The following is a 19659-nucleotide window of genomic DNA, read 5'->3' as shown; positions in this document are numbered from 1 at the left end:
TCAGTAATTATCACCCTAAAGGAACAGTGATGATTCTTTCAATAACAGCCCTGGAATTTTGTGTTCTGGTGAATAATTAGTGTGACAAATTAAAGTGATGTTGTTAATTACTGTAGCTTGTAGCCTCACATGGAATTCCCCAAAAAATCCCTTCCAGAGCCGTTTTCTTCACTTTCTGTGCCCTCAGTGCTTTTGTCTCTTCCTCCCCCAAAATCAGCTGAACCCTCCATTCCCCGGACTTTATTTACATTTCAGCACACGAAATTATTATTATAAATTATTATGAATCATTAATATATATGTAATATTATTCACAGTATTAAATATACATTTCTTAATTATTTATTATACATGATATTATATAATATTTATCATTATGCTATTATGTGTTATATTATATTATATTATATTATATTATATTATGTTTATTATGTTTATTATGTTATATTATGTTATATTATGTTATATTATGTTATATTATGTTATATGATATATGATATGATATGATATGATATGATATGAGATGATATTATATTATATCATATTATATTACATCATATTACATTACATTACATTACATTGTATTATATTGTATTATATTATATTACATTACATTGTATTATATTGTATTAATATATTTAATATTATTTATATTATAGAATATATACATTATTTATTTAATGTATTTAATATTCTTATGATTTATTGTTGTAATAATTATAAATAATTATTATAAATTAGTCAGAACACTTTTTTATTTTTATTCTTTATGTACTAAAAGTTTTTAGCAAATTGCTTTCACTGAATCCAAGCAGTTTATCCCCCCCCCACACACACTCCAAGGGAACAATTTTCTCATTCTGGGAGCCTTTTCCTCCTCAGAAAATCAGACTTTAATACATTTTTTTTTGTTTTTTTCCAGGTTAGGTGCATGGGAGCGCGGGGACCATGACCTCGAGCGCGGGGAGCAGCAGCGCCTCGGTCCCCAGGCAGAAGCAGAGGCGGAGCCGCCGCCGCTCGGGCCGCAGCCCGGGCAGGGAATCCCCGGCTCTGTCAGCGCTGGGCGATTTCCAGAACCTTCCCCTGGAGATCTTCCAGATGGTGCTGAATTATCTCTCAGGTAAGGACCTGGTCAGAGACGTCAATAGCTAAAATTTATATATATTTATAATTTTATAATTATACTGTAATTCTATATACTCTATATATTCTATATATTCTATATATCTATATCTATAGCTACATCTATATATAATATAATGTAATGTAATACAGTGTAATGTAATATAGTGCAATGTAATATAATATAGTATAATATAATATAATATAATATAATATAATATAACATAACATAACATAACATAACATAATGCAATACAATACAATACAATATAATACAATACAATACAATATTATATAATGCAATATAATATAATACAATACAATATAATATAATGCAATACAATATAATACAATACAATACAATATAAATTTTTATATATTATATATAAATTTGATAATTTTATACATTTATATATATAAATATAAATAGAAATCTTTATATATAGATATATAAAAATTAGAAATAAAATATATTATTTAAGTATAAATAAAATTTTATATATTTATATTTTATTTATTTATTTTTATTTTTATTTATTTATTTTTTATTTATTTCTTTTAAAACTTACAAACCGTTATAATTTAAAATACTGTCACTTTTAAGGAGTTAAAATAATTTTACATGACTTCAACTCTGAATTTTCAGCTTTTTAAGTCTGGAAAAAACAACTGACCAAAACTCCACTGATATTTGACCAATATACATTTGACCAATATATATTTGACAACCTATTTGAACTTGTTATTCTGCCTATCAAATGTAAAAATTATTCCTTAGATCTGTCCGTTTCTAATAACTCCAGCTTGCTGGCAAAGCAGATCAACATTAATTAATTTCTGTTTTATTTATAAATCCCATTTCTTGGCCTTGTTCTTTTGAAGGCAGAGGAATCATTGACTGGTTTGAGGAGTCATTGACTGATTTTTTGAAACCAGAGGGAGTCATTGACTGATTTTTTGAAGGCAGAGGAGTCACTGACTGGTTTTTTGAAGGCAGAGGAATCATTGACTGGTTTTTTGAAGGCAGAGGAGTCACTGACTGATTTTTTGAAACCAGAGGAGTCACTGACTGGTTTGAGGAGTCACTGACTGGTTGTTTGAAACCAGAGGAGTCACTGACTGGTTTGAGGAATCATTGACTGATATTTTGAAACCAGAGGAGTCACTGACTGGTTTTTTGAAGGCAGAAGGAGTCACTGACTGGATTTTTGAAGGCAGAGGAGTCACTGGCTGGTTTGAGGAGTCACTGACTGATTTTTTGAAGGCAGAAGGACTCACTGACTGATTTTTTGAAACCAGAGGAGTCACTGACTGGTGATCGGCACTTTCCCTTGCAGAGGGTGTCCCTTTCTTTGGCTGTTTTTAATGGCCTGGAAAGGCTCGGGATGGCCTTGGGGCAGCCCGCGCCCCAAAGGACGAAAGGAGTCTTCAGGTTTTTCGGTCTTCAGTGTTTATTAATTCTTATCTACAATATTTTCTCCCGGCCCGACAGAGGTCTGCACAGCACATCAGCCATGAGCACACTGAGAGCCCTCGGGGTGGTCACTTATCTTTATACCAAGAGCTACGTATAAGATATTTACCTTTTCTCCCCAATACCTTTCACCCTTATTGACAAGTGCACATTCAGTAAGAACCAATCTCAAAGTGCCACCACCACCATAGAAGATGGAGGACAAGAAGAAGAAGAAGGGCAGGACACGCCCTAATTCCTCCATCTTGTCCCTCTAGAACCCCCCTGTACCAAGATTCTAAAACCTGTGTTTTCCCTCTATAATTAACCTATCTCTTCACCATTTATCCCCGTGGGATCCTCCCATCCTCATCCAGGTGTCGTCTCCCATGCAGGATCAAAGTCCAACCACCAAACACTTCTGGGAACATTCCAGGACCTCCGAGCCCCCCAAGGGTTGTCTCGGTGACTCTGCACATCAGGAATGTTGTGCTGAGCTCCCACAGAGGGGATTTAGGAGTGTCCTGAATTTGCTTTTGCAGTGAAGGACATCAGCATGCTGAGCATGGTGTCCAAAACCATCAGCGGCCGCCTCATCCATTACATCTCCACCTCGTCAGGGAGCCGCCGGCTGCTGCTGCAGGACTTCCACCAGGAGCTCCCCGCCAGGAGAGAGGGAGCCTCCATCCTGGAGCACTACAGGGCTCTAGGTGAGAGCAAAACCCACCCCAAAGAGTTCTCCTAGGATGTGTATTAATAGGGGAATGCTGAGGGTGTGGCTAAAAAAATAGAGGAGTAAAAGGATCCTTTCCAGCGCTGAGGAATTGCCTGGAATTCTTCCAGAATTTCTGAGTTATGGAAAAAAAGCCTGTGTGTTCTGCCTCTTCTGGGTGTACCAAAATTTCTGAGTTATGGAAAAAAAGCCTGTGTATTTTCCTGAGGATGCTCCAGCAGTGTCTGAGCACCCCCAGAGCTCTGTTTGTTCCCCCAGGGCTGCTGCTCAAGAGGTGCACCCTGCTGCTGCCCACCAGGGACAGGCTCAAATATGTGCACAAGGTGCTCTCAGGGGTAAGTCTGAAAACAAAATAAATTTTTTTTTGCCTCTTTTAAAATATAATTTTCATAAAACTCGTATTATTAAATTATATTAATATTTATTTTATCATTTTTAAAATTAAGTATTATTATTTAAAAAATAAAAATTCGTTTGAACTTATTTTATTTTAAATATTAATATTTGTATTAATGAGGATATTCTCTTTTTTTCTATTATTATTATTTATTTTATTTTATTTATGTTCTTTATAGAACTGGAAGTATTCTTAGCATTTATGCTTGCAATCCCTTAAATGTGATAACTCAGTTTAGTCCTGGTATTTGGTTAGTCCAGGAAATCAAACATCCTAAAGGCTGGAAAATCCTAAATTCTCCCTGAAAATAGGGTTTTTCCTCCCTGAAAATGGGGTTCTTCCTCCCTGAAAATGGGGGTTCTCCTCCCTGAAAATTGGTTTTTTTTCCCTGAAAATTGGAGTTTTCCTCCCTGAAAATTGAGGTTTTTGCACCCTGAAAATTGGGGGTTTCCTCCCAGAAAATTGGGTTTTTCCTCCCAGAAAATTGGAGTTTTGCCTCCCTGAAAATGAGGTTTTTCCACCCTGAAAATTGGAGTTTTTTCCCTGAAAATTGGAGTTTTTCCTTCCCAAACCCTTTTGCACACCCCAGTTTTGACTCCAAACCCCAAAGCAGCTGCCACAACCCATCCCAACAACTCATTTCCACAACACTCCCATAACTCACCCAAAAAGGGTAGGGAATCCTTCTGCACCTCTCTGAATTGAGGAACACATAGAATTCCCAATTAAAAATTGATTAATTAGGACAAATTTTTTGCTGTTTGCACTTGCAGGTTTCCTGTTTCAAGCTGAATGGTTGTGCCAGTCCCCTGCACTGCCTGGGCCTGCAGTGCTATGGGGTTTTCTTACAGGTACAGTATCCCCATGCACACAAGACGAGTAAAATTCATAAAATTAATAAAAAAATAGAAAATTCAGGCTTTTTTTCTAAATTAACCTGTGTTTTGGAAGATTTTTTAAAGTATAAACTGGTTTTTTATGGAGTGGTTTGGGGTGTTTATTCTTATATTCTCTGGGTTTTCTTTCTGGTGCTGGAAGTTGTTGATTTGGCTGCTGAGGATTTCCTGGCTTGGATTTCACTCCCAGCCAGTTTAATTTTTTAATTAGCACTTTATTACCTAAGAAGAGAAGGGAGAAAGGGAAAATTTTATCACACAGCCCCAAATTCACAGGTCAAGAGCAGAAATACTTGAATTTCCAGTTGCTGATTTGACTGCTGAGGATTTCCTGGCCTGGATTTCACTCCCAGCCAGTCTAATTTTTTAATTAGCACTTTATTACCTAAGAAGAGAGGGGAGAAAGAGAAAATTTTATCACACAGCCCCAAATCCACAGGTCAAGAGCAGAAATGCTTTCATTTCCAGGGAAATGGCTCCACACAACAAAGGCCAGAATAGTTTGTGGTAGCTTAAAATGAATATAAACCAAAAATAAAAATTAAAACCCTGTCTTAGAAGAGCAGGTGATTATTAGTGCTGGGACATTTTGTAGCAAATCCCTTCCACATCACAGCCACAAATCAGATTTTGGGACACTCTCAGCAATTTTGGATTTCTGGGAGGCATCAGGCTGATGAATGAACTCCCCTTCTAATGCTTCAAATCACGTTAGAAATTTTATTTTCTGGCCGATTTTAGTACAAATCCTTAAGCACCACCTGATGAATCTCAGCTTTCTAATGCTTCAAATCATATTGTAAAGTTTATTTTCTGGCCAATTTTAGTACAAGTCTTTAAGCACCACCTGATGAATCTCAGTTTTCTAATGCTTTAAATCTTGTCAGAAATTTTATTTTCTGGCCAATTTTAGTGCAAATCCTTAAGCACTACCTGATGAATCCCTGCTTTCTAATGCTTCATGTTAGAAATTTTATTTTCTGGCCAATTTTAGTATCAAATCCTTAAGCACCACCTGATGAATCTCAGCTTTCTAATGCTTCAAATCATATTATAAAGTTTATTTTCTGGCCAATTTTACTATCAAATCCTTAAGCACCACCTGATGAATCCCTGCTTTCTAATGCTTCAAATCACGTTAGAAATTTTATTTTCTGGCCAATTTTAATATCAAATCCTTAAGCACCACCTGATGAATCTCAGCTTTCTAATGCTTCAAATCACGTTAGAAATTTTATTTTCTGGCCAATTTTAATATCAAATCCTTAAGCACCACCTGATGAATCTCAGCTTTCTAATGCTTCAAATCACTTTAAAAATTTTATTTTCTGGCCAATTTTAGTACAAATCCTTAAGCACCACCTGATGAATCTCAGCTTTCTAATGCTTCATGTTAGAAATTTTATTTTCTGGCCAATTTTAGTACAAATCCTTAAGCACCTCCACTCAGCTATGACTTTCCCCTCCCTCTCCTGAGAGACTGCAGGATAAAATCGCGTTTATCTGCTGGGAGTGCTGGCGTTGGGAAGGGAATTTCTCCCCAACCTCCTCATTTTCAGCCCATTTTCGCTCCCCTCCAGATCCTGACGGCGGGCTGGGATGAGCTCGAGTGCCACCGGGTGTTCAACTTCCTCTGGGATCTCAGCAATTTAGCCCGGAAGGTGCAGACGGTTGTCAGCAGCAAACCAGGTAACCCCGAGCAGCCAGCAGCCCCCCAAAAAACCCCAAAAAAAGTGCCAGCACAGCCCCAAAATCCCAAAAATCTCAGCCAAAAAAATGGCTCCTGGTTGTGGGGTTCAGGGTGGTTTTGTCTCCTGACTCTGCTGGGGGTTCTGTGGGCATCTACAGCAGTTCTGGGTTTCACCTGATGGACACAGCTCCTCCCCAAGAGCAGAAGAAGAGCTTTTGTCTCTGAAATTATTTGTTTTGAGAGGTCTTTAGGGATTTTAAACCATCCCATTTTCAATCCAAAGCATCACTTGTGTCTACACATCAGTTGTGGATTTGAGTCTTTCCCACCCTACAGCAATGAAGTCGATGGGAGAGGAGTTAGAGATAAAAGTTAGGAATAGAATGAAGCAATAAAAGTGAGGTTTAATGTTTCTGAACCCCAGCAGTGATGGGGCCAATGCCTATGGAGAAATTCTCCCATTTCTCCCATTCCTCTTGAGGATTTCTCAAAGGACAAATTGTTTTGATCCCAAGGGATTGTTTTGATCCCTTGCTCCCCAGAACCAGGAATTTCTGAGGAACATTCCATCCACATCACCCACTGCCAAACTCCAGGAACCAAACCCCAGAGGATGTACCCACCTGAATTATGGCAAACCACCCAAACTCAGGCAGCAAGAGACAAAACCCAAATCAAACACTTTATAAATCCCCTCCTTTCCCTCCCCTACAAAGAAGCTGTCGATGGGAGAGGAATTAGAGATAAAAATTAGGAATAAAATGAAGCAGTAAAAGTGAGGTTTAATGTTTTTGAACCACAGCACTTATGGGACTAATACCTATCAAGAAATTCTCCCATTTCTCCCATTCTTCTAGAGAATTTCTCCCATTCCCCAGAACAAGGGATTTCTGAGGAGCATTCCATCCACATCACCCACTGCCAAAACCCAGGAACCAAACCCCAGAGGATGCACCCACCTGAATTATGGCAAACCACCCAAACTCAGGCAGCAAGAGACAAAACCCAAATCAAACACCTTACAACCCCCCTCCTTTCCCTCCCTACGAAGAAGCTGTTGATGGGAGAGGAATTAGAGATAAAAATTCGGAATAGAATGAAGCAGTAAAAGTGAGGTTTAATGTTTCTGAACCCCAGCAGCGATGGGGCTAATGCCTATGGAGAAATTCTCCCATTTCTCCCATTCCTCTTGAGAATTTCTCAAGGGAGAAATTGTTTTGATAATTTCTGAGGAACATTCCATCCACATCACCCTTCCTCCCACTGCCAAACCCCAGAGGATGCACCCATAGATTCCACCACCTGAATTATGGCAAACCACCCAAACTCAGGCAGCAAGAGACAAAACCCAAATCAAACACTTTATAAAAACCCCTCCTTTCCCTCCCTACAAGGAAGCTGTCGATGGGAGAGGAATTAGAAATAAAAATTAGGAATAAAATGAAGCAGTAAAAAGTGAGGTTTCACTTTTCTAAACCCCAGCAGTGATGGGGCTAATGCCTATGGAGAAATTCTCCCATTTCTCCCACTCCTCTTGAGGATTTCTCAAGGGAGAAATTGTTTTGATCCCTTGTTCTGAGGATCATTGTTTTGATAGTTTTGATCATTTCTGAGGAGCATTCCATCCACATCACCCACTGCCAAAACCCAGGAACCAAACCCCAGAGGATGCACCCACCTGAATTATGGCAAACCACCCAAACTCAGGCAGCAAGAGACAAAACCCAAATCAAACACATTAAAAATCCCCCTTTCCCTCCCTATGAAGAAGCTGTCGATGGGAGAGGAATTAGAGATAAAAATTCGGAATAGAATGAAGCAGTAAAAAGTGAGGTTTCACTTTTCTGAACCCCAGCAGTGATGGGGCTAATGCCTATGGAGAAATTCTCCCATTTCTCCCATTCTTCTAGAGAATTTCTCAAGGGACAAATTGTTTTGATAGTTTTGATAATTTCTGAGGAACATTCCATCCACCTCACCCATTGCCAAACCCCAGGAACCAAACCCCAGAGGATGCACCCACACATTCCACCACCTGAATTATAGCAAACCACCCAAACTCAGGCAGCAAGAGACAAAACCCGAATCAAACTCGTTACAAACCCTCCCCTTTCCCTCCCTACGAAGGAGCTGAGCTTTGCAGGGATCCAGGCAGAGGAATTGCTGATCCCTCCGGTTTTTGCAGGCAGTGCCCGGCGGCTGGAGCTGCGGATCCGCCTGTTCTGCCGGGGGGTGCTGCTGTCGCCCGGCAGCCGCCGCAGCGACTCCGCCTTCTGGCTCACCCGCATCCTCAAGCCCTGGCCCATGGTGAACCAGGCCCGCCTGCTCTACATCATCTTCGGGCCCGTGTCCTCCCGCGATGGTGAGCGAAGGGAGGAGATCTGGCAGGGAAACCCAAAAAATGGGGTTGTGTTGGAATCGTGGAGTCATGGAAGGGCTTGGGACCTCCCACTGTCCCAAACCAGTGTGGGGCGCTCCAAACCCCATCCAACCTGGCTTGGGACATTTCCAGGGATGGGGCAGCCCCATTGCAGCCCCTCACACCCTCACAGGATCCTCCCATGAGGAAGGAATTCCTTCCCAAGACCCAGTCTCAACCTGCTCTCTGTCCATCTGAAGCCATTGGAGCCATTGCATTGCCTGGGAAAAACTTGTTCTGCTCAACCAGGCATCACTAACATACAGGAAATAAATAAATTATACACACAAACACACATGTAAGTTACAATTCAATGAAGAAATTAAATTACACCTCTGTTCCTCTATTCTCCCCTGCTTGGGGAGGCTCAAATCCACCTCAAAGAAGCACCCATTTCCCTGAGGGAAAACACATTTTCTCACTTAATTGTTAAAACTTTCTTTAAGTTTGACTCACTGTCCCTGCTGAAATGACAGATGGAAAATAATCACAAAACCTCAATGGTGTCCCCTGAATTCCTCTCCTCTCCTCTCCCTCTGCCCTGAGGCTCAGTTTAGCACCTTCCTTGTTTAAAAACTGTCACTTACCAGCAGTTGTGATTGATATATCACCCAGGACACGTGGTCTGGCAGAAAATGATAGAAGGACCAACAGATGAGACCAGTCTGAAGGGTTTGGCTGATGCAATTAAGCTGCTGTATGGTACAGAAGCTAGAGAATGGACAGCAGATGATGTTATCAGTCTTGTGGATGAGCTGTCAGGTGTGTTTTTGCCTTTATCATTAATCCCTGGGATTATGGATCCTCACATCCTCCAGACCCAGCTGTGTGCTGCAAAATTCCTCTCAGTAGCTGTGGCTTAGCTGGAAAAGTCATCACACTGGGAAACCAGGCTGGGCTGAGACCAACCCAGCTTGTTTTACACATCCAGGCTGTCTTTCCCCACGGAGAAATCCTTTAAGAACCCATGCAAACCTTTAAAACTCAAATCTCACCTTGAATTATTCAGGAAACATTGTCCAAACATGAATTTGCTCAGGAAAAATTCTCCTGAGCGTTTTTCCCAGCTGCACTGAGGGTCTTGGCTGAGGTTGTGTCCCAGAGTTGGTGTGGAGAGCTCTGACCATCACTGGCAGGGATTATTGGTGCAATTTCACTGCTCCCTTTCTGCTCAAAGATTGTTGGAATTTACCCCTTTCTGACCCAGAGATGGGGCAACTGAGAGGTGTTTTAAAAACTTTAATGTTATTTTTACTTTCATGAGGAGGGTGAGACAATACAGATGTTATAATTCATGCTATCACAATCAGAAGCTATTTTTTAATTGCAATACACTAGAAGTGGTTTTTATCCTAGCTTTAGTCACACTGTGTTGTAAATATCTTAAAGCTGATTATCTAAAATTACTCCTTTAGGTCTTAGTTCAATACATCTTTCATAGTTCTATTTCTCTAAAATATCTAGTCTTATTTATTTATTTCTAGTTCCATTTCCCTCTCAACAATATCTATCTTATTCTATAGCATTTCAAAGTTAACATTTCTTATCTCAAAGCTCACACCCAAACACACACTATGTAAACCTTCTGTCGAGGTCTGAGAATTTTCTCTAAATCCATTTCCCACAATGGAAATGGATTTATGGAAATTTCAGGGCACTGAAATCCTCTCTCCCCCCCGTTCTGAAGTGGTTCCCCAGGAGTGGCTGATGGAGAACAACGCTCGGCTGCTGCTCCTCAGTGGCAACAGCATCTGCTTCACCTTCATGGCCAGCAAAGCTGTGAATGGCAGAGCTGTGGAGCTGGCCAGGCTCATGGTCTTCATGGTTCTGGTGAGTACAGCTCAGTCTCTCTGCCCCACATTTGCTGCCTTGGGCTGGAAAATTTTACCCCCAGGAATAAATCCAGCCAGGAGCTGGGCTTGGGATTTTCACCTCTCTCCTCCAGGTCCTTGTGCCATGGAACCAAACCCACTCCACTGCAAGGTGCAAAAAGTCAATTTTAAGGCAGACAGCAGCTGAAAGGAGATTTGAGGCAGACATCCCACCCAGCCCTTGCTCAAAGTGGGCAGGTCTGGTCTTTAATTTATGGGATTGAAAACAACTGTTCATCTTTTATTTATTATTCCTCATTAACTGTATTTCCTTTTTGCTGTAAGAAAAATTTCTTCCACCCCTCTGCTTTTTCTCCCTGAGGAGGAGAAGCACCAGCAGCAAAAGGGTCATGTTGGAACCCAGGGCTCAGGGAATAAGTTCTGACCTCCAGGAGAACACTGCTGTTAACCTTCATCCATGGAGAAAACTTCCAAGACTTTGGGATGAATTGGAATTTTCTGTGTGTGAAATAGATAATAGTGTAATTAATTTATCACAGGGTGAAAACCTCAGAGTTTTAGGATGGAGGTGGATAGGAGACAAGATGGAGGATTTTGGGAATTGTCTGATCTCCTTCTTCATCTCCTCCATTTTCTGCAGGGTTGGTGGCACTGAAAGAGCTGCAATGCAGATGCTGCATGAACAGACAAATAATTATTGGTAGAAAGGTAGAAATAAAATGCATTCAAAGAGTTAATTGGACAAAAGAGCTTTAAAAGACCTTGAACCTGTGTGTCTGGTGACTTTGGGTGCCTTTTCTTTTTACACTAAGTCTGAGAGAGTACACAGAGTGCTGAACTGTTGATAAGAGAAAAATCAACAGCAAAGAAGACCAAAAAACCAAAAGTTCCATTCATCTCCCAATTCTGGCACAGAATTTTTTAGGGAGGGTTTCCACAGGTTCAGAATTCCCTTTGTGCCAGCAAGAACAACCTCTGTGCCCTTCTCACAACCCCAGATCCTCCAGGCCTTGGCACAGCTGACCCAGAACCAGCGGTGAACGCTGAGATTTGACCTTGCACCATAAAAGCCGTGCTTTAAATCCTTCCTGTGCCCTCCAGGTGTGTGAGAAGGACCTGTACTGCATGGACTGGGCGGTGAAGATGATGCAGAAGGTCTGCAATGTTTTCAGCACTCCCTGGGAGAGGAACAACTTCCTGCAGTGCCTGGAGAACTCCTTTGCCCGCATGCTCATGGACATGCTGCAGGCAGTACTGGCTGGTAAGGGCTTGAGGACAGAAAATCACAGATCTGCAGAGTTTCAGACTGGTTTGGGTGGGAAAGGACCTTAAAGTTCATCCAGGGCCACCCCAGTGCCATCCAGGGACACCTCCCACTGTGCCACTGCTCTAAGCCCTGCCCAACCTGGCCTTGGGCACTGCCAGGGATCCAGGGGCAGCCACAGCTGCTCTGGGCAGCAAAAATAACCATGCAAGTGTCATAGTCGGGAAGAAATATTTATTTTAAATTTATTTTAGATTATTATATAATTATTATATACTCTATATATTTATTATTACAGAGAATTATAAAATATTAGTATTATTTATATATTATTATATATTGATTTTATTTTATATAGAATTATATTTCTTTTAGTATTATAAATAATAATTTTATTATTATACCGTAATTTACTATTATCTACTATTATCTACTATTATATACTATTATATTTTATTATATACTATTAAAAATATATACTATTATATTATATACTATTATCTACTATTATATTATATACTATTATATACTATTATATAATATTATATTATCTACTATTATCTACTATTATCTACTATTACATACTATACTATTATATACTATTATATACTATTATATTATATACTATTATATTATATACTATTATATTTTATTATATACTATACTATTATATACTATACTTTTATATACTATTATATACTATACTATACTATACTATTATATTATATTAATTTTACTATTATATATTATAATTTATTGTTATTATTATTATTACAATTATTAATTTTAAACTTATTTTATATTACTAAATGTTTAAGGGATTCACGGATGCTGAAACCAACAGTGGTTTAAAATCTGTCCCACCACAAAGCTGGGCCCAAAGTCCCTTTTGGGCTGAGCCTAAACTGCACCAGCTGCAGCTGCTGCCTGTGCTCAGCCCTGCTGGAGCCTCAGGGGCAATGGTGGAGCTGAGCTGGAGTGAGGAACACCCAGCTCAGCTCAGCTCAGCTCAGTTCAGCCCAGCCCAAAAGGGAATTTGGGCCCAGCTTTGTGGTGGGACAGATTTTAAACCGCTCAGCTCAGCTCAGCCCAACCCAGCTCAGCTCAGCTCCTTGTCCTGGCTCACAATTGTTCCTCTCTGTCCCAGAACAGGCTGGAAGGAGTCTGGGAGAGCTCCTCCTGTGCTGCCATGGCAGAGGACAAACCCAGCACAAAGCTCAGGCTCAGCTCCTCCTGTGCTGCTATGGGCAGAGGTTAAACCCAGCACAAGCTCAGGCTGAGCTCCTCCTGTGCTACCATGGGCTGAGGATAAACCCAGCACAAGCTCAGGCTCAGCTCCTCCTGTGCTGCTATGGGCAGAGGTTAAACCCAGCACAAGCTCAGGCTGAGCTCCTCCTGTGCTACCATGGGCTGAGGATAAACCCAGCACAAGCTCAGGCTCAGCTCCTCCTGTGCTGCCATGGGCAGAGGTTAAACCCAGCACAAAGCTCAGGCTCAGCTCAGCTCCTCCTGTGCTACCATGGGCTGAGGATAAACCCAGCACAAAGCTCAGGCTGAGCTCAGCTCCTCCTGTGCTGCCATGGGCAGAGGTTAAACCCAGCACAAAGCTCAGGCTCAGCTCAGCTCCTCCTGTGCTGCCATGGGCTGAGGATAAACCCAGCACAAGCTCAGGCTCAGCTCCTCCTGTGCTGCCATGGGCTGAGGATAAACCCAGCACAAGCTCAGGCTGAGCTCCTCCTGTGCTGCCATGGCAGAGGTTGAGGTTAAACCCAGCACAAAGCTCAGGCTGAGCTCCTCCTGTGCTGCCATGGCAGAGGTTGAGGTTAAACCCAGCACAAAGCTCAGGCTCAGCTCCTCCTGTGCTGCCATGGCAGAGGTTGAGGTTAAACCCAGCACAATTTCAGGCTGAGCTCCTCCTGTGCTGCCATGGGCAGAGGATAAACCCCAGCACAAAGCTCACAAAGCTCAGCTTCTTCCCTCTGCTGAGAGCTCTGCCTCAGGGGGACTCACCTGACCTCAATGAATTCCTCCATTTCACTCCTTTTCTTCCCTGCCAGGGGAGAGGGATGAGGAGGACAGCAGCTTCCTGAACCTGTTCCATCTGATGAATGCACAGGCCAACTTCCACAAGGAAATCCTCTACCTGGCCATGGGCAGCACCAGCAGCACCTCCTGAGCTCCACAGAGCCCTCCCCTGTCCCTGCTGGATTCCTCTTTCTTTTCCTTTGAACTTTTGCAGACAAGTCTCAGATTATTTCTGAATTTCCCATCCCAGTAGGAGCTGGGGTGGCAGAAGTTGGGCCCACCCGTGCCAGGCCAGCTGAGTGAGCTCATGGAGGGCTTGGGGAGTGCAATTCCATCCTCTCTGCTCCTCCAGGGAAGAGGGCTGGGAACACCAACTGCATTCTTTTCCCACTGTGCATGTTTGCACACACAATAAAAATGACATGGTTTCCACAGCTGATGTGCAGACACCGACTGAAGCTCGTGTTGTCTTAGCCCAGAACCCAAAACATTCTGAGCTCTTACATTTGTTTTCTCTTGGGAATCTGAGGAGAAAGGGAGGGATGGGATTTGAGGAGCTGCATTTTTAGATGTCTGACTCAGGCTCTGTGACAGAAATGCTCCATGGTTTGTACATTCAGCTCTAGGGAAAGGTGATTTCTGAAAGCAATTCCAGTGCTTTGACCTGGAAAGGCATTTCTTCCTCTCAATCTCCAGGTTTTAGAAAGCAAAAGAAACTTCAAATCTCTCCCCCTGCCCTGGGTTGAAGTGTTTTAGGATTTAGCCAAGTTGAAGACGCCCATTAAACACATTGAATTGGAACAGTGGTTCATTAAATGGATAAATTTAAATTTAAATATTTAAATGGAGAAATGTTTGCTGCTCAGAGTTGATTTTCTGCTCTGTTGCCTTCCAGACCAACCCTGTGATGGCAATAAAAGGCACTCACACCCTCTGTGCTGTTTGCAGCCTCCAGGTTCCTGAAGAGCCGCATTCCCCACCCGAATATTCCCTTCCCAACCCTTCCCTCACACCAGCTTTTCCCACATTTAGCTCGGGAATTGTGGGAACAGCTGCAGCGGGACCCATTTATGTCAGCTGTCCCCACCTGCCGCCATCAGCCGCCACCTGGGAAAGTTTGAGTGCCCAAATTCCTGTTTGTGGAATCCACAATTCCAGGCAGGATCCGCCTCCGGGACACCCACTGACGGTGGTGCCGGTAGATGGCAGAGGTGAAACCTTCCCAGATGCTGGAAATCCCTTTTCCCCCCCTTCTGGCTGCTCAAAGGTGACGTTTTACATGATTTCTGAAGGGAGAGAAATTCCAGGCTCTGCTTTGCACTCCGGGAACCGAACGTGTCCGGAGTGATCCCGAAATTTGAGGAGAAAACACCTCGATGTGAGAACGGGAAAACGCCCCCAGGAATCTCCACCCGGGTCCTTGTCTGTCCTTTTATCCTCAGGATCGAGAATTCCAGCGGATGGGAGCAGGAGAAGGGAGCAGAGCCCGGCCCTTTGTGTGTCCCCATCCGTGTCCCGGGCCATTCCCAGAAATTCCAGCCGGGCACAAGGGGGGCCTTGATGAGAGCTCAGCCAGGGGAAAAAAAGGGAAAAGGGAAAAGGGAAAAGGGAAAAGGGAAAAGGGAGCTCTTTGATTCCCTGGAGCAGCCGGCGGGGCTGGAATGTCAGCCCGGCGCTGCTCCTGGTGAATTAATTATTGATGGCTTTATTAATTGTCATTAACTGCTCTGGCACTCCCAGCGCCTCAGGGACATTAAACCCATCCGGTGCCATCCCTGTCCCAGGGTGCTCCAGGCCCCACCCAGGCTGGCCTGGGACACTTCAGGAATATTTGGTGGCAGTTTTTTGTCACATTTCCATCGAACAGCTCTTTCCTTCCCAAGGGAGTGAAGCCCAGTCTTGCTTCCCTGCCCAGTTTGGGGTGAACTGGGAAATGCCACCAGCTCTGCTCCCTCCTTTCCCAGCTCCCCTTGGATCAGCTCAGACTCTGACAGGATCCAGGTCTAGACATGAGATGGGGGGATTTGAGGAAAGGCTGATTTTCCTTTTGCTGCCAAATTTTAACAGCTGCAGGGGAGAGAGGGTAAAAGGCAGGGCCAGGAGCAAATGCCCCATGCCAGGGTGGCAGGGCTGGATGCTGAGGTGTGCCCCTGCCCTCTGTGCCCCTTTTGCAAACCCCTCTCCTGCCCCGGCTCCCTTTGCCACCTCCCAGCACCGGGGCCTGCAGGAAGGGATTTCTCTGGCAGCCCTGCGAGGCCTGGGAGTCAGAGGAAAGGATCGTTCCTGGTTTCACACTCAGCCGAGCTCCCATTCCTCACATTCCTCTGCGCTCACTCTGCCCTCATCCCCGCAGATGTCGGCCTGAGGGAGGGGAGGTTGTTGAGAACTCGACTCGTGCCTGCAGAAATTCCTCCCGGAATATTTCGGGCTCCCGATTCCCGGCTATATTTGGTGCAGAGCGAGACATTCCTTGGGACACCTCCCTTCACTGGGGGCAGAGTCACGCTGGGAACAGGGAATTGTGGCTGCAGTGGGATTGGGGACAGGGATTTGGGGTGGCAGCAGGGCAGGATGGGCTGCGCAGGGTGGGAATCCCAGCTGGTGCTAAAACAGGGAGCACAAGGGCAGGGGGAGCCTCCTCCTCTCCCTGCTGAATCCTCTTCGTAATCACGTTCTTGTCTGGGAATGGGGAGGGAGCCTCAATGTGAATAAACCCTTTTTTAATGCTCTCTCCAGCAGCGTTTCCTCACCTCGGGGGCTCCAGGAACGCCCCGGGGTGAAATCCCCAGCCTGGAGTTTCTCTGGGGAGTTTTACTGGCAGGAAATTGCAGTGTGGAGCATTCAGCCGGCAGCACTGAGCTCATCCAGCATTCCCAGGCTCTGAAATCTCTTTTTTTCCCTCTCCTGAAAGTCACAGCTGCCCATTCCAGCATTTCCTGGCCCTCTGCTCTCCCTGGATCCTGTTCTCTCACATGCTTGTGTGGTGCTGCCAGGGACAGCTGAAGGGGCACAAAATTTTCCCCATTGTGGGTATTTTCAGGTGTTTATTGCTTAAAAAAAAATATAAAACTCTGTGAGACACCAGAATGTGAAAATTTTGCTCTCTAGGAGGGTGAAACTTTCAGTCATTGCCCATGAGTGACAGTGGGAGGGCAGGGATGGATGCAGGGCTTCAAAAAAGGACAGGAAAAATCCTCCTGATGCCCCAAACACCTCCCCAGGCATCTCCAAGTGGAGGAAAAAACGAAGCTCTGAAATGTTCTTTCCATCCCACAGAAATTTCCATTGTGCTAAAAACTTTCCTTTTTCCAAGGCCTCCTGGAGCTTCCCCAAACACCAGGGAGGGCCCCGAGGGAGGGCTGGGGACACTCAAGGAGGGGACAGCCTGGTGGGGACCCCTCCCCAGGGACAGCCACTCGTGCTGGGGACACGGAGGTGCCTCGGGCTGCATTTCCCATCTCTGGCATTGCCGGGATTTGTCCCTGGAGCCGCGTGTCCCCCACCCCCATCCCTGCAGCGACACCAGAGCCATCTTCCCTCTCCCGTGCCATTCCTCTTTATTCCGCTCCCTGAACATCGCTCATCAGAAATAGAAACCGCTGCCTAAAATTGAGCCCGGACGAGCGGCCTCGGACCGAGGGGACAGGACACAAGGGGGGGACAGGACCCTTCCCTTCCCCTTGGGGACACCGCGGGCGTCACCGGGAGCGTCCCGGCAGCGGGGGGGACACGGGTCCTGGCAGGGTGAAGGACACAGGTCCTGACAGGGGTGTTAGCCGGGTCGTGGCAGGGTGAAGGACACAGGTCCTGACAGGGTGAAGGACACAGGTCCTGACAGCGGGATTAGCCGGGTCCTGGCAGCGGGACAGCCCCTCGGAGCCCCCTCCCGTGTCCCCCCATTGCCGTTCCCGGCTCCGTGACCGCTCCGTGCTCCGAGCCGGGCTCGCAGAGGTTAACGCTGTTCCAGGAGGCTCCGAGGGACGCGCACCGGGCGGAGGCTGCGGGAGAGAAGGAGAAAGGAGAGGCCGATGTGAGAGAAATGCGGAAGAACAGGGGATGGATGGAGCAGCTCCGAGCGGGAGAACAGGGGATGGATGGAGCAGCTCCGAGCGGGAGCAGCCGCCCCCGGCCCCGGGAGACTCCTGAGGATGACGCAGCCGGGATCCCGCCCGGTTTCTCCCGGTTTCTCCATTTCTCCCAGCTCGGAAACAAAAGCCACCGGGCCGTGCTGCAGGAGCGGCTTTTGCGATAAACCCGGCAGCAGCTGCGCAGCGCCCGAGGCTCAGAGGCCTGGACTGGAAAATCACCCCCAAATCCAACAGCACCGCCCCCCAAACTGCCCCCAGCCCCCCTCCCGGCACAATCCTCCACCGAAACTCGCACCTGGAGGGGCTCGGAGCTCACCTGGCCGCCGCTCGGGGGGCGAGGCCGCTTCTGAGCCGCATCTTGGGCGGCGGCGGCTCCTTAGAGCATGTAAATGATGTAGGACAGGACCACCAGGCCGATGATGGCGAAAAACATCAGGATGAAAATGTCCAGCATGGCGAGGGAGGGAGGAGGAGGAGGCGGCGGGGGCTGCGGGCAGCGCTGCTGGGCAGAGCCGCCCCCGGTCCTCCCCTCCCCGCTCCGCTCAGGATGCACAGACGATGCCGGAGCTGATGGAGCCGCTTTTCCTGCGGGACATCAAGGGAATAAACCCCGGCGGGACATCAAGGGATAAACCCCGGCGGGCAGCCGGGCTCGGCCCAGCCCTGGCGCCCGGGGCCGTCTGTCCCTTTGGGGGTTGTTCTGTCCCCGCCGGGGGTTGTTCCGTCCCTTGGGAGTTGTTCTGTCCCTGCTGGGTTGTTCTGTTCTCACGGGGGTTGCTCTGTCCCCGCTGGATTGGTCTGTCCCCGCGGGAGTTGTTCTGTCCTCTCGGGGATTGTTCTGTCCCTGCTGGGGTTGCTCTGTCCTCACGAGGGTTGTTATGTCCCTTCGGGGGTCGTTCTGTCCCTGCTGGGGTTGTTCTGTCCTCACGAGGGTTGTTCTGTCCCCACGGGGGTCGTTCTGTCCCTGCTGGGGTTGTTCTGTCCTCACGAGGGTTGTTCTGTCCCCACGGGGGTCGTTCTGTCCCTGCTGGGGTTGTTCTGTCCTCACGAGGGTTGTTCCGTCCCCTCGGGCGTTGTTCTGTCCCCGCTCCTTCCTTCCCAAAGCGCTTCAGGGGGTGCCCACGGGGATATGACCCCACCCCATCCTTTGGAGAAAAGAGGGAAAAATGAGAAAATGAGCGCGGCCCCCACCCCGAAGTCACCTTGGCTGCGCTGCTGGGGTGCCCCAGCACCGCCCTTTGCCTTCTCTTGTTTTCCTCTCTCTTTGAGCTGTTGATAAACAACAAACATCCCCAGACACCGGCCAGATGTTGGTTAAACCCCGCTGGAAATCCCACCTGCACTCCCAGGGCTCCAAAACACCCAAAACCAGGGGATGAGCCAAGGAGGGTCCCCAGGCGTGTCCCCAACCCCAGCTCTGGAAGCCTCCCCTTGTCCCACCCAAGCCAGAAAAGCGGCCACAATCAAAGCCAGCACAATCAGCAGGTAAAAATTAAACTTTTATTTTCAATCCGAGTAAACCAGCAAGAGAATCGATGGTCGGGTTGTTCCATTCCGTGGGTTTTCTTTTTTTTTTTTATTTTGGATAAAAAGGCCAAATAATTTTGTAAAATTTTTGTTTTTACTGGCGGGTGCTCAACCCAGGAAGGAGGACACAAGGACAAAACCCCAATTAAGCGACGGATCCCGAGGAAAACACGTTCTAAGCTCAGCACTGAGACACAACCAGGGAAGCTGGGA

At 45.7% G+C, this 19659-nt stretch overlaps 1 protein-coding gene across 1 annotated transcript; it reads left to right on the top strand.

Moving 5' to 3' along the window:
• Positions 1 to 948: 948 nt before the first annotated feature.
• Positions 949 to 13982, top strand: FBXO47 (F-box protein 47). The gene is made up of 10 exons (XM_054281637.1): positions 949 to 1120; positions 3118 to 3285; positions 3567 to 3643; positions 4479 to 4556; positions 6182 to 6290; positions 8477 to 8653; positions 9326 to 9472; positions 10398 to 10540; positions 11644 to 11803; positions 13864 to 13982. The coding sequence occupies exons 1-10, from the start codon at positions 949 to 951 to the stop codon at positions 13980 to 13982; spliced, it is 1350 nt and encodes a 449-aa protein (XP_054137612.1).
• The last annotated feature ends 5677 nt before the right edge of the window (positions 13983 to 19659 follow it).

Source organism: Melozone crissalis, unplaced genomic scaffold (assembly GCF_028551555.1).
Source record: "Melozone crissalis strain CALT ecotype California unplaced genomic scaffold, PUWL_Pcris_2 ptg000032l_1, whole genome shotgun sequence".
Taxonomy (NCBI): Eukaryota; Metazoa; Chordata; class Aves; order Passeriformes; family Passerellidae; genus Melozone; species Melozone crissalis.
The sequence above is the reverse complement of the archived record's forward strand: the minus strand, read 5'-3'. Positions and strand labels throughout refer to the sequence as shown.

Excerpts from the sequence above, each read along its gene's own strand:
- FBXO47 (XM_054281637.1), top strand. The coding sequence starts at position 949 with ATGACCTCGAGCGCGGGGAGCAGCAGCGCCTCGGTCCCCAGGCAGAAG. Across the intron at positions 4,557-6,181 it reads GCTATGGGGTTTTCTTACAG|ATCCTGACGGCGGGCTGGGA; the intron begins GTACAGTATCCC and ends GCTCCCCTCCAG. Across the intron at positions 11,804-13,863 it reads GCTGCAGGCAGTACTGGCTG|GGGAGAGGGATGAGGAGGAC; the intron begins GTAAGGGCTTGA and ends CTTCCCTGCCAG.